Source organism: Penicillium daleae, assembly GCF_028827525.1.
Source record: "Penicillium daleae strain IBT 16125 chromosome Unknown utg000004l_segment0_segment0, whole genome shotgun sequence".
In the NCBI taxonomy this organism is placed as follows: Eukaryota; Fungi; Ascomycota; class Eurotiomycetes; order Eurotiales; family Aspergillaceae; genus Penicillium; species Penicillium daleae.
Genome location: NW_026623152.1, coordinates 1,396,337 through 1,409,780, shown reverse-complemented (window position 1 = coordinate 1,409,780; position 13,444 = coordinate 1,396,337). Strand labels below are relative to the sequence as shown.

Here is a 13,444-nt window from a genome sequence, read left to right as displayed (position 1 = left end):
TCAGCCAGGTTTCATACCCTACCGGGTTTTATCTACTTTTTGTGAGAGAGCAGACGGTGTAGATTGGAAAGCACTTCCAGAATGTGTAGTTTTAAGTTGGATTCGGACTTTTCTCCCCCTTTGCCTTCACGACCGTGGGTTTTTTAACAAGCTAAAGGCCTAAAGCTAAAGCCTTCCCACTATAGCTTTCTAACCACAGATCTACATCTCCGGACCTAAAGCCCTTCTGGACATGATTCCACGGATTTATTTCATTACGGGCCTTTAGGCACCGGATATAGGTCGCTCTTAGCCCTGAGACCACACAGGCCGGAAAACCGCAAAACGATCACCCTAAAGCTATGGAAGCCCCAGGTCTCACCTATTTAACACCAGTCTCCGTGGGAGTATATAAACTACAGTAGGTTTAAACCTACAGCCATAAGCCTCTGGTGGTTTAAAAACCACGATGTCTATTTTTAGTGACCACGGAAAGGTGTCCGGTATCCATTTCACATTGGTGACATGACTGGTTTGACAGTTGATGCTCCAGTGGTGGAGGATGATTTTCAGACCAAAGACAGATGATCAATAACATGGAGATTGCTCCATGCTGAGTCTTCCTCCTAGCGACACATCCTTGTTAGCCAGTGATCAATTATTTAAACTCATGCTGCTCACTTCGATGCTCCTGTATATAATGATATCTCGATTTTAAATGATAGAAACGAAGAAACATTTCATTATGATCCAAGTAAGTTCCCCTTTCCCTTCCTCTCGTGGCGTTGTCTGAACAAGGAGCTGCTCGGCCTCTTCCCATCGACCTTGGCTCCAATGTGTTGATGCCAGATTGGTCATGCTCGTTAATGTGTCTGAGTGATCATTGCCAAGAATTATCCTACGAGCCTCCATCACTCCTATGTTGAGTTTTTCTGCCTCCTCCTATCGGCTGCGGTTCCTATACGTTGATGCTAGGTTTGCTAAACTTGCCAGTGTTGCAGGATGGTATTCGCCAAGGTTCTTCTTGCGAGCCTCTGCCACCTGTATATGAAGACTTTCTGCATTCTCCCATCGGTGGTGCCACATTTATGTCGACGCCAGATTGTTCATGCTCGCAAGAGTGTCGGGGTGATTTTCGCCAATATTCCTTTTGCGAGCCTCTATCTGATATATGAAGCTTCCCAGCGTCTTTCCACCGGCCCTGGTGTGTATAAATCCACGCTAAGTTGTTCTTGCTCGTAAGGGTAGCAGGATGATCTTCGCCAAATTTCCTTTTGAGACTGCTGACAATTTGCAACGAGATTTTCTCAGCTTCCAAGTATCGCCCCTGGCTCATCCCATGCTCTTCAGCGTGTTAGGATGCTCTCGGCCAAACTTTGTCTTAAAGGTCTCTATGACCTGCAAAAAGAGCCCCTCGGCCTTATCCCATTGACCCTGGCTCCTATACGTCTTACGCATCTCATCTGAAGCGATGCTGTTTGACTCTCAGCTTAATGAGGGGTAAACATCCATGCCACCATTATCAAGTCACTCCGGTGCTAAGGCCGGATTGGACTGGCTGTTACTTCACATGAAGCATGCCTTTTAAGTGCGAATCTTGACTGGAAAGTCAGAAAGTATTCGGACCTTCCATCGAGCTGATGATTGGTTTCCAGGGAGATGACTAAGCATACTCGAGGCTGCTTGAATTCATTGTAAAATTCTTAGTTACCAGCTGCTGCAAAGGTCATCAAAACAAACCGGATTTTCCGCATCCAAATACATCCAAGACAGGTCATCCATGCCGGCAAATAGATTCATTGTTTCCAAACAAGATCCAGTCGGGAAATTATGGGAAGAAGAAGTTGTGGACATATTATCTGGCCTTTGATCAACCACCAACGTGAAATTTCTCTCCAATTGACCATCGCCCTTCTTGTGAGTTGATTGGTTCAATCGGAGAATATCAATGTGCGGCAACTTATCAAGTGCTCCCGAGATTTTCTTTGCCAAGACTGCCATCGCAGCGGCGGATGGCCATTTCTGGCGAAGCTCTTGCAAAATACCACACCCAGTTTTAAAATCCTGGCGAGCATCCTCTTGATTGCAAGATAGGCGACTGTATCGTAATTGTTGGTAAGATACAGACAATGCTAGTGAAGCTGCATAGACGACAATAGGAAGCGGATGCAATGCGTTCATTCTGATCGGATCCTGCATGTAACGAATGACTTGAATTGCTGCAAGTTGTTGTCGCAATCTTGAAGGACTTGGTGTTGGCAAAATTTTGATAGTTTTAAGGCGGTGCGCGAGGATTGAGGTCGCGAGGTGAAAAATGTGCAAGGTAGCTTCAAAAAAGAAATCAAGAAGTTAGAATAGACAATCTTTCCTAATCGAGAGTACATACTCGGCAGGGATATTTTGTGATCACAAACCGATGGTTGAAGAGGGAAGGTCCCATGCGTTCGTTTCGTCTATAATTTGCTCAAACCCAGGGAATCCGGAATCCCAGCTGGATAATCCCCCTTCACTGTTAGGGCGATAGAGCCCAATGACCTTATTTAACATTTTAGCAACTCGAAGCCGTACATTGAAGGCGGCATGACCATATTCTTCGGGTGTTAGGTCACGAATCGCAATGTCCATATCGGCTATGAAGCAGGGTCTTGAATTGATTGCGGAATTGAGACGATCGAGAGTCCAGAGACACCAAAAAGCTCTTTTCAAATCTCCTTCGGTATCATTGGGTCGTGGTAAGTGCAGCGCTAATGATTGTGCGTAATGAATAGCCTGAGAAATGTAGCTAGATGCATGCTCTGCTCCGTCGCTACCTTCCTGGTGCAGCGATAGCAGGCCAAGAATCCGCATCATAGTGATTTTTCTCATGGAGACAGGCTGAGAAATTGACTTTGTGACAGATAAAAATAGCTGACTGCAAAACTCGCGTACTGGTACGACGACGTCTTTCGAGTGCAGAAGTCTCAAATCCTTCTCGGCGGCGCTATCTTTTGCGGCGATCAAACACACGGCATGCACTAAGGGTGTAGAGATTGCACAGCGAGTGAGACATTGCCAGTATTCGACTTCATTGAGGAGTGGAATAATCGGATGCACATTGGCAAAGTAAAGTTTTGAAAGGGTCCTGACAGTCTTATGAGACATTATGTCTCGCACTCTGCTCCGGCAACAACTTGGCTCTCTCTGGGAGAAATTCGGAGCAGAATGGAAACGTTCACTTTGTTCACTCTGTTTGGATGAAACTGAGTGGATCCAAAGACCGACATTGTCGGGATAGGCATGTTTCACATCCTCCGGGGAGGTTTTCTCTTCAAGAAGTCGAGCCTCTGGGTTTAGATCACCCACAAAACGCGACGTGGTTGGACTAAAACTGCGAGCCAGTCTGGGTGTCTGCGGATGTCGGTGACCTCTTTCTGTTGTTTTCCGTTCCAATTGGACTTTATCGAATGATGTTGGATTGACTTGGATCCCAGGATAGTCACTCTCTTTTATTTGCTGATTTGATGACCTGGGTAAGTGTTCCTGGCCTGCCAATTTTATAGAGCTAGTCGTCCGATGACTTGACTCTGATATCGAATTGTTGCCCACCCACTTTAGAGTATGAGGATACGGGGTTATACCCGATTGATGAGAGCATCGTTTCTGAGGATAATTTGGTCAGGTCCACGTTTAGCCGAATGTTGGGATTCCTTTGCTAACCTTTCTCTGCCGACAATTCTCACAGGCTCTTCGCACCGTTATGCGGCGCGGTTCAGTGTCCGGGGTTTGATTTGCCACAAAATTGATCTTGGGGCTCATGATGAGTAGCTTGTCTTCGCCAGTAGATTTACTGCAGGCGATACACGGAAATTGTATGCTGAAATATGTCTTGATTCAAAATAGAAAATCACCTGGAGGCCTCCCAGCGGATGACTACCGTGGTACGTATATTTGAACTTGTGGAACGAATGTATGCAATTTTCTTTGAGCTTATGGCCGACTCGGAGCTTCTCAGTCCTTTGCAGCCACATTTAGTAGTCAGTAAACCATAATATCGTCATCCAACTGACCGAGATACCTCCGTGGGTATACTGTGTGGAGTAGGCGGGCAGATAACCCAATACGGAAAGACCCGGCCAAATGGACAGAGGATTTGCCCATTTTTGGACGTCGGCGCGCGCCTTTGTCCCTCAACCCCGACGATATAGCCGCTCTCTGAATGACGCAACTTGTTCTGTCCATCCCTTGTGCAATGTTTCGTGGCGGCGTTTCTTCTTTGGAGGATATAGATCCGACGGTGTTTAGCGGAGGTTATATGGGCATAAAATGCAGGAAAACTCCAAAGCGACCACTTCCAGGAAATTGAAGAGGCTAGGCAAGCTGCTTGAACTTTTCCAACGATCTTGAATTCACATATCAATATGCTTCTCAACTTTTGAAGATAATTCATCAAATGTACACCCAAATATTGATCACCACGGCCAGTAAAATGAAGCCCCAATATATGAGTGTCCCTTGCCAGCGAAGATATTCGTAAGTCTCATCATATTGAATGATGAGGCCTTGCAGCATTGTTGCGCCAACAAAAGGTGCGCTTGCATTGAACGATATCCAACCAAATGTACCTTATGAAAATCAGATGTTAGAAAGTTTGTCGCTGTCTTCAAAAAGTTCAATCAACTGGAACAGTCCCTGCGATTACTGACTTATCCATCCGGTCAGCCAGCTGCCGATACCATTCCAACGACCCACGGCAAGCTTTGTAACGAAATGGTATTGGCCACCAGCAGTTGGATACCTTAGATATGTTTAGTGTTTCATTTGCCATCCACCATAGAAATCGGAGTAGTACATTGAATGAAACTCTGCCAAGGATGCGGTAGTTGCGAGTGACAGTGTCATACCCACTACATAGAGGCTCTGGGTTAGTTCTTGTGACTTCGATGAAATCGTACCTCGCGGTATTTGAATACCGAAAAACCCATAGACCAAAGCGACAGGTCCTCCACTCGATAATCCTGATACCATGGTACTAATTCTCAAATCAATAAATGATTTGTGGCTATGGGTTGGGACTGATAGGGTTTTTACCCTGAAAGCCCCTCCCATGTTACCATGGAAAATATTGTAAATCGAGAAAAGTGTGGCTTCATATACCAATAGAAGTTAAGGTTGGTTTGTGGTAGTAGACTGATTGAGTCGTTACTCACTTTGATTTCCTGGACTTGGCCTATTTCTCGTATCTTCAAGTCATCATTTAAGGACGGGAACAGGTTTTTGATATCGGCCCTGTCCATACTGAGCGTGGAATAGGACCAGAAAATTACATGCAACTGAATAACGTTTTGGTGATTTGTATTCCCAAATTCAGGAACGTGTACACTGGTCAACTACTGCGGACATCAGGGATTTTGTAGGCAAGCAGCTAGTTGGATTGTTAACTGATGGGGAGGTAGTCTATAATACTTTGACATAGATTGAGATAACGATCTTGAAAGCTATGCTGTTTTCGTAGACTTTTTTGCGACCAACCTTATCTGATTTGCCAAAAGTACCGGCATTCTAATCAGTGGTTGATATGGTCCGGAACACAAAGTAAAATGAGGGGAACTACTCCTCAGGGCGGCTGGATTTAATGCATCAGTTGGTAGCTTCCGGCGTGTATTAATCTCTTACCTAGTAGAGATAGTTATAATATTAGCGCGAACTGCACTTGATTTTGGGCTTCACTTCTCAGGCACCGGCCGTGGACCAAGGAAGTAAACATGCGAATACTAGCCTTATGGAATCTAAAAAAGAGCGGTTTTGAGATCCTTGGAGGCTGTTTGTGAAGCCCTTGCGGCTTGCAAGTTGAGCCCCTGAATGAAGCCTGTGTCAACAATTTCTTGTGAGAAACCGGGAATAAGCCAGGCAGTGACGTCGAACGTGTCGTACCTTTTATATTTTGTTTTAAGAGGCACCTACCGTCAATCTTGACGGTGACACATGCCGCTATGGGAAGGGAGCTAAGAAACACCGAAATCTTTGGGTTCGAATCTATCTCTAGAGAGAATGTAGAAGGAAGGAAAGGGAAAGGCTAAATCGTGGCCAAGTAAGGACTCGGCGCAAACGACAAACTCTGGTCCTAGAAGTCTCCGGGGAAACATTCTCATGAGGATAGGCTTCGCAAACTCATTAACAAATTCAGTATTTAGCTACGATCTTTCCACATGTATACTTGCGGAAAAGAGCCTTTGCCATATAAATGTCAATGGCGTTTTTTGCTTTGTTTCTCCTCCCATTATATTTCTGGCTAACCGGAGAGGAACCACATTTGATGTTCTGTCTTTATCCAGCAACTAATCTTTAGGGGATTTTGTGCCAGGTCGCTGAATGGCCAGATCGTGCTTGATGATTCCTCCATGAGCCAGCATACCGATACAAATCCGATACAAATATAATTACCGGTGTTGTATCGGACTGAAACACGTGATACGTCCCTGGCAGCAGGATCTCTTTCTCAACAGCTTCTCATGACTCGATACCCCACGTAGCAGGCAAAAGAATAATCGACGAAAGTTATTTCATGCACGGAAAGTATTGAGCTGCTATGATTGGATGAGAAAGGCGAGCTCAACGAAGCCTCAAGCTCACCACCGTGTGGGCCTGTTTTTGTTACGCGGAGGTACGGGCAACGTCACCCAGCCACCTTGAATTTTGGACATGTCGGCGCCCACAACTAGACGCAATCGTTCTCTGGCCTCCTGCGAGCCTTGTCGAGAGCGAAAAACTCGATGTGATCATAGAAAACCAGTTTGTGCTTCATGCCTACGCCGCGGACTCGACTCTCGATGCTATTACCATCCCGCACCTCTCACCAAAAACCCGAATGCACAAAGGTCGACCGTGTGTACGTTAACCCGGTCAAGCCATGCGGCGCCATCATGGAATAGGAACAGTACGAACAGCCGCCAGAGCTATACTGGAAGGCCTACAGCTGGGCTCCCTAAATTTCACGTGTGGCCTTTCATGTCAACCGTCTCCAACGACGCGCTGCCACAGACCCCTACAGCAGGGTCCCAGGGTAGCAAAGCCTATGCTGCCCACTTAGCCACCATGGAGGAGATAGTCTCTCAACTGAAATACCTTCCAATCATTGAGAAGCGCCTTCACCAGTACTACTCTTTCAAGCAAAATGCACTTGTACCGAAGCCAGTCGTTCTACACCTTGTGGAAACGCTTCGGACTGATTTGGTTTCTTCAGGCTATATTCTTGGGGAAACGGAAGAAGGGGTCGAGCTAGGCAATGTACCCAAGATCTCGAAAGCTGTGCTGCACTCTTCTTCCACGGAGGTTGTCATAACCCCGTCCTTGGATCTGCACGGTTTCCTCGCCTTGTTCTGCGGCAAGAACCTTCGTGTTGAGACGATTGGCCTTTTTTTCACAATGGCTGCACGTGCATCACTCTTTTTTGTTGACCGCGACGAGGACAAGGATGACCAGTTTGTTCAGGACATGGTCTGGTATAGCAAGCTGAGCTTACGACTGGCTCGTGACCTTGCACCCCAGTCAACAGACTTCATCGTATGGCTAGCAAATGAAAACGCGCAGCTACTATCATTTCTTGAGGGAGATGCGAGTAAGTCACATCATCGATTTGTTATCGATTCTCGAAATACTAACCTTTCCCAGGCCTCGCGGTGTGGCGATTGGTAGGCGATCTCGCGACAGACCTATTAGCTTTGGGCTTGAATCGAGAAGCGACATATGCTCCTGAAAGGACGCCATTTTTCCTTGCAGAATGCCGAAGAAGGTGTTTCGTTACCGAATACTATCTTGAAAAAATGTTTGGCCTGGTCTTCAATCTTCCTTCCCGAATCACACCCCAATTTGTCGACGTCAATCTTCCACTTGACTTATCAGATGAAGAGATATTTGCTGATACTCCCGAGGCATTGGAGGAAGCAAAAAGTCGGTTGACGGAAGATGGCTGGAATACAGATGGTAAACATAGGGCGGCAACGTGGGCACGACTACGTTATATTCTGAGTCAGTTCCGGGAGGAGATTGTTGAATACCAATTTCAAGGATCACAGGCTGCGGACCCTTCCAAGCTTAGGTATGCACAACGCGCTTCAAGATGTTTCGATTATCTACTAAAACAATTCAGGGATGTGTCTTTCCGTTGCCGCCAAACTTGGGACAATTTACTTCCTCACCTGAGGTACAACCAGAACTGTTGGAAGTCTGAGATACCTCTTACCGTTTGCTATATGCATGCGAAGGTTCATCTCGCCTACCTCCAAATCCATTTTCAGATATACCATCTTCTTGGAGAAGATAGCTCTTCTCCCCTCCCAGAGATACTTGATGTGTCTGCAAACATGCTGGAGACAGTCGTACAGATGGGAAATTCTCGCGGTAAAGCCGCATTCACGTTCACCGATTTACCTGAAATTGTACGAACCTTTACCCCACCATCTACCTAAGTCTCGCATGACTAATGAATTGAAGCTTCTTTCCTGTGGCTTGTCCTCTGCTGCCGTTCTTTCTACGGCACTAGAAAATATGACCAAAGACCCACCGAGGAGTCTTACGCCCGGCATCAAGACATCGGCAATCATTCGGAACCTTTCCGTGCTAGCTTCGCAACTTGAGAGTGTAGCCAGTCCGCGGGAAAGAAATCGAGCATTTTGTTTGCAGGCTGCGAAAGCTATCACGGAAAAGCTGGACAAGATCTTGGATAAATTTGCAGCAAATAACTCTCTGGCAACCCCCGACATCACGACAAGCAATGACCTCAGCCCGACGTCAATTTTGACTCCCAATATCGGCTCCTCTTGCGGATGGGGGGAGATTGATGCTATCAATCTGGAAGATTACGAGAACTTTGATATGTTGTCTTGGGCTATCAACGTTGACCTAGGGAGTACGGCCAGTGATTGGACTATGCTATAAAGTTCAAGTAATTGTCGAGTAGCCGAGATCTTGTGCACCGAAAACTTGGGGTGTATGCACTATAAAGCAAGCATTCTGCTTGACAAAAGGCACCCTTTCTCATGAGTCTTAAGCAGTTAAATTATCGAGACAGAGGGAGGAAGGTTCGACTTCTCAGTTCCTGACTCGATTTTCAAACCTCTCCTGCTACTTGAAGATAACCTGAAAGTGCTTCGGTCGCTTGCGTGAGATTTATTTACTATAAGATTAGTCCAAGGACACTTTTATGAAAATTGGGGGTTATCTAAGATCGCTGTCGCTGGCAGACAAAACTCTTGTCATCGAGTTGGATTGTCTCATCGGTTATTTGTCACCCGCTACTCAGGCACTCCAGAGCCCGGGAAAGATTTGGAAGCAGAGAATATCGTCCAAGGAGAACTTACTATCAATCCACGTACTATAGCGCCAGAGTTGACTAGCCAGTGAGCAATCTGTAGTCTTCCTGGACTCGGTAGTTTGCAGGCGACCAATACCTGACGTTTGGAGAAGAATACGGGTTGAGACTTAGTGCAATTTGTAATGCAGTTGCTCGACTAGCAGGGTAAGAATAATAATTACCTGCTAAACCTGTACTGGCATGGATGTCAACATTGTGAATGTCCGCCCTTTCGTCTTGTAACAACTCTTCCCATTCTTCTGCTTCCCATGTATCTTTTTGGACAATTAAAATCAATAATCAATTATATGTATTTCTTATCTATTGTACAGATGATACTCCCATATAGTTCAAATCTAAGGTAAAAATAGAGAAATTAATACGGAGAAAGAAGACCACGGTAGAGTAGGGTAAAGATAGGTGCAATACCTACCTATGGGCGATAATATAAACTGAGCCGTATGGAATTATCATATTGCAGTGGTAAAGGGTCATAAAGAGAATGAGAAAGAAAAACTTCTAGTGTTCCAAGCCCCGCGAGACATAAAAGGCAATCCTAGATGCATTTCTTGAGAGCAATATAGTCTCTTGCTAGTAAAAAGTATACCAGATCTAAATGTGGAGTAGACTCTCTCCATAATCCAAATTAACCACGCGAGAACCAACGAAACCCAGTCGATCTAGCCATTAATGCAACCAGTGAGAAGATTGTTGGGGTGATGAAGAAAATCTGAATGGGCAAAAACCGATACCAAGTGACAGAACCTGGACCTTGGACCTGCTCGTTTAAGTTGATCTCGCTTTTGCGTTGTGTTTGCCCCTGAACCGTGAATTTGATCACATTTTGGTCATCTTGTTCCCAGGATTTGAAGTATCGAGCGCCACAGTAACTATATGTCCAGCGTGAGCTCGAGACCTACCCTAAGCAGGTCTGGAAAAGGATCTTACCTCCAGTGAGCAAGACCCATTGTGGTGTCAAGGTAGCCTTTGATAAATGCCGCAGAGATGTTTGGTGATACCTGTTGAGAGCTATGGAATAGGCGTGACTTCGCATGCTGAAGACCCTCTGCTTCATTGTGGAGCAGCTGGTAGCTTTTTTGCATTGCAGTGTTGCAATCAAGTCCACAATTCAATATCAAAACAGGAATCAAATTCTCGATTTGATTTTCACCCTACTAAGTGTCAGCTTGGCAATACTTGTAAACATATGACAAGTCATACAAGTTCTTTCCTGAGAGAGAACATATCATTTGATCTGTAGCGACATTAGAAAAATACGCGGGGAATTATATCAAGGTCCACCTACATATGGACGAATAAGAAGTGTGCTTCCACAGGTCTCGCATGGCGGGAATCTTGATATCCGCCTGTTCAATGTCTACTCCGTAAATGAACCTGCGGTTCCATTAGTACCGCCCTTTCAATTTCAATTAAGACGCATACGGAATTGTGGCAACCACGCAGTAAACACCAGCGGTAGCCTCACGCCGGTTCCAGTATTCTTCAACTGAAGGCAGATCGTTGTCTCTGAAAATACTGTCGACATTGTTCAGGCTCCCAACATATCTGATCATTTCGTCACATAAGACTTTACGCGTATCTATAAACCTTGTGAGTCACGAACTGCTTGCCGGACTACCAGGATTAAATTTGAACTCGGGGATGACAGGATACTTTCGGAATAGACTTCACGAATGTGCTCTCCAACCTCATCCCAAGAATGTAACGCGTTCTGAAGCTCCGAGTCAAACCCTGACAGTTCTGGCAGGCTACCCAGTCCGAGTAAGGTGAATTGAAAATATTGCAAGCTTGATTGCCTATAATTCTCAGCGGCGCGCTGATCATGCTTCAGCGAGCCGCAGTCAAAAACTATAAACAAATTCAAGGGAAAGCTATTAGTATGGTTGAAACCCCCTTTTTGTGCCTTTTTTATGGACCACGTACTATCATCATATACAAAATACTGTGAGATTATTAGTCGGAAAATATTGACAGAGAGACAAAGAACAAACCCAGGCGAAATACTTGGCCGCTGTGCAAAGAACGCGGTAGGACTGAGAATTCGGCACCCAGACAGCGGCAAATCGGCCAAAATCAGCTGCACAAAAGAGCTCGCAGTACGCTCATCAGTTACCCATCTATGTAAGTGTCAACAGCCAAATCTTCCCGGGGACTAAAGAAGTCAATGGATAATATCTCCTAACCCAGGGACCAAGCTCGTCATCACGCGCCCGCTTGTACCCTTCATGAAGGTTTGGCTGCCACCCGGGGATCAATTTGTATATGCTAGGAATTGTGACAACCTGACCCTCCAAAGATCCTCGGAAGGCTTTATGGGGAGTATTGACAGCTTGTTCGGCCATGATAATAAGTAGTCTTATTTGACTATATTCCTTTTGGAGAAACTATAGTACAGGGGCCCCAGATCTAGGTTCTATTTATTTCTGCCCGAAGCCGGATCTCAGATGGAGCCTTCGTGGCTCGGCTGAAGAAATGTCTTATCACTTGTCACCGCTCCTTAACAGTTCTTCCACGAGATTGAGTTTTTGACCATGCCGACGGGGGATCTCGGTTCGACAGCATGCAGTTTGCCCCACAAAGCTGATCAAACTGGCCATGAGCTGACCTAGCACAGAGAGGTGAAAAAAGCCGACGACTGTGCTTTGATGGGTATTCATTTTTAAGCATCCATTGATTTTGAGAATGGCGTTAGACCTAGTCTCATACTAATATCAGTTGGAACCTCAGCTAACGAGCCTCTAGTGGCAGGGCTGTGTGAGTCATAAACGTGTCGATCAGCTTCTTGAGTTTATCTTGGTAGATGCATAGAAAATCGGAAAAATCTTCGATCGCGCGAAAGATCTGAATTTGACTAACCCGATGAGGACCGAGAGCTCCACGTATCATTCCGTGCCAACAGAGCGAACGATCTAGTGGCATGAAAACCTGTTACACTGCACCATGATGGATATTTTGGCTGCCTGAGCCATTGCCGTGGGCGTTCCAACCCGTTTATTTTTCGCCCGTCGGTCAAATTTAGCAGAACACAGGGATCATGTTGGATATCTCTAAATTGGGCATCGATAGGGATTCATATAGATGCTTCCACCTGATACCAGGGAGTCACTACCTTTTGAGTCTGTAAAATTTTGAGTCGGTAAAATAATATGTGGCGGGCTCTGGGATGAGATGTTCTTGGGTACGCAAGTCAAAATTGAACAAGAGTCTGGTAGTTATTAACTATCACCTTGTCATAACGTAATTCCCGGCCGATCTGGACACCCGGCCGTCCTGGACACCCCATCGAAAATCGCGTCTTCCTACCTACACACCAACTTCAACCACCTACCATGCCACTAATTCGCTCTGAATCTTCGCAGAAATCGGTCAATCAGGAGGGCAAGGTCTTATTAGCCCTTGATGATATTAAAAATAGCCGCATCAAATCTATTCGCGCAGCAGCGAAGCTTTACGAAATCCCTCTGTCAACACTACATACGCGTGCCTACGGCCAGATTCCACGCGCTGAGAAACGCCCGACCGGTCATAAACTGACCCAATTAGAAGAGGATCCGCTTACTATATGGATTCTCTCTATGGATACGCGTGGAGCAGCCCCCGGCCCGGTACTGTACGAGAGATGGCTAATATCCTACTAGCTACGCGTGGTAGTAGCCCTCCGCCTACTGTTGGCAAGAATTGGCTATCAACCTTCGTTGCACGGCGTGATAAGCTTCGATCGCGCTTCTCGAGGCGATACGACTACCAGCGCGCATTAAACGAAGACCCGAAGGCCCTACGAGCCTAGTTTACTACCGTACAAAGCGTAATTGATGAGAACGGTATACAACCGGAGGATATCTACAACTTTGATGAGACAGGCTTTGCAATAGGCCTTATTTCTTCGCAGAAAGTCATCACTAGGGCTGAATACTACGGTCGGAGATCAATACTACAGCTAGGCAATCGCGAATAGGTCACTGCGATCGAAGCTATATACGCAGACGGCTATATACTACCGCTATGCGTAATCTTCAAGGGCAAAGTGGCTATTACAGGGTGGTTTGACGATAACCTACCGAGAGATTGGCGAATCGAGGTCTCTACGAACGGCTGGACTACTGATAAGATTAGCCT

At 45.9% G+C, this 13,444-nt stretch overlaps 2 protein-coding genes across 2 annotated transcripts; one reads left to right on the top strand and one right to left on the bottom strand.

Annotated features, from left to right (window-relative positions):
• Positions 1–6,963: 6,963 nt before the first annotated feature.
• N7458_004149 (fungal specific transcription factor domain-containing protein) lies at positions 6,964–8,892 on the top strand (the record flags this gene model as incomplete). Its single annotated transcript, XM_056907531.1, has 4 exons — positions 6,964–7,573; positions 7,627–8,053; positions 8,105–8,393; positions 8,449–8,892. The coding sequence occupies 4 exons, from the start codon at positions 6,964–6,966 to the stop codon at positions 8,890–8,892; spliced, it is 1,770 nt and encodes a 589-aa protein (XP_056768258.1).
• A 1,061-nt stretch (positions 8,893–9,953) lies between these two features.
• Positions 9,954–11,670, bottom strand: N7458_004148 (terpene synthase family protein; the record flags this gene model as incomplete). Its single annotated transcript, XM_056907530.1, has 9 exons — positions 9,954–10,197; positions 10,256–10,479; positions 10,529–10,562; positions 10,622–10,702; positions 10,751–10,907; positions 10,982–11,176; positions 11,252–11,270; positions 11,320–11,418; positions 11,512–11,670. The coding sequence occupies 9 exons, from the start codon at positions 11,668–11,670 to the stop codon at positions 9,954–9,956; spliced, it is 1,212 nt and encodes a 403-aa protein (XP_056768257.1).
• Positions 11,671–13,444: the final 1,774 nt, after the last annotated feature.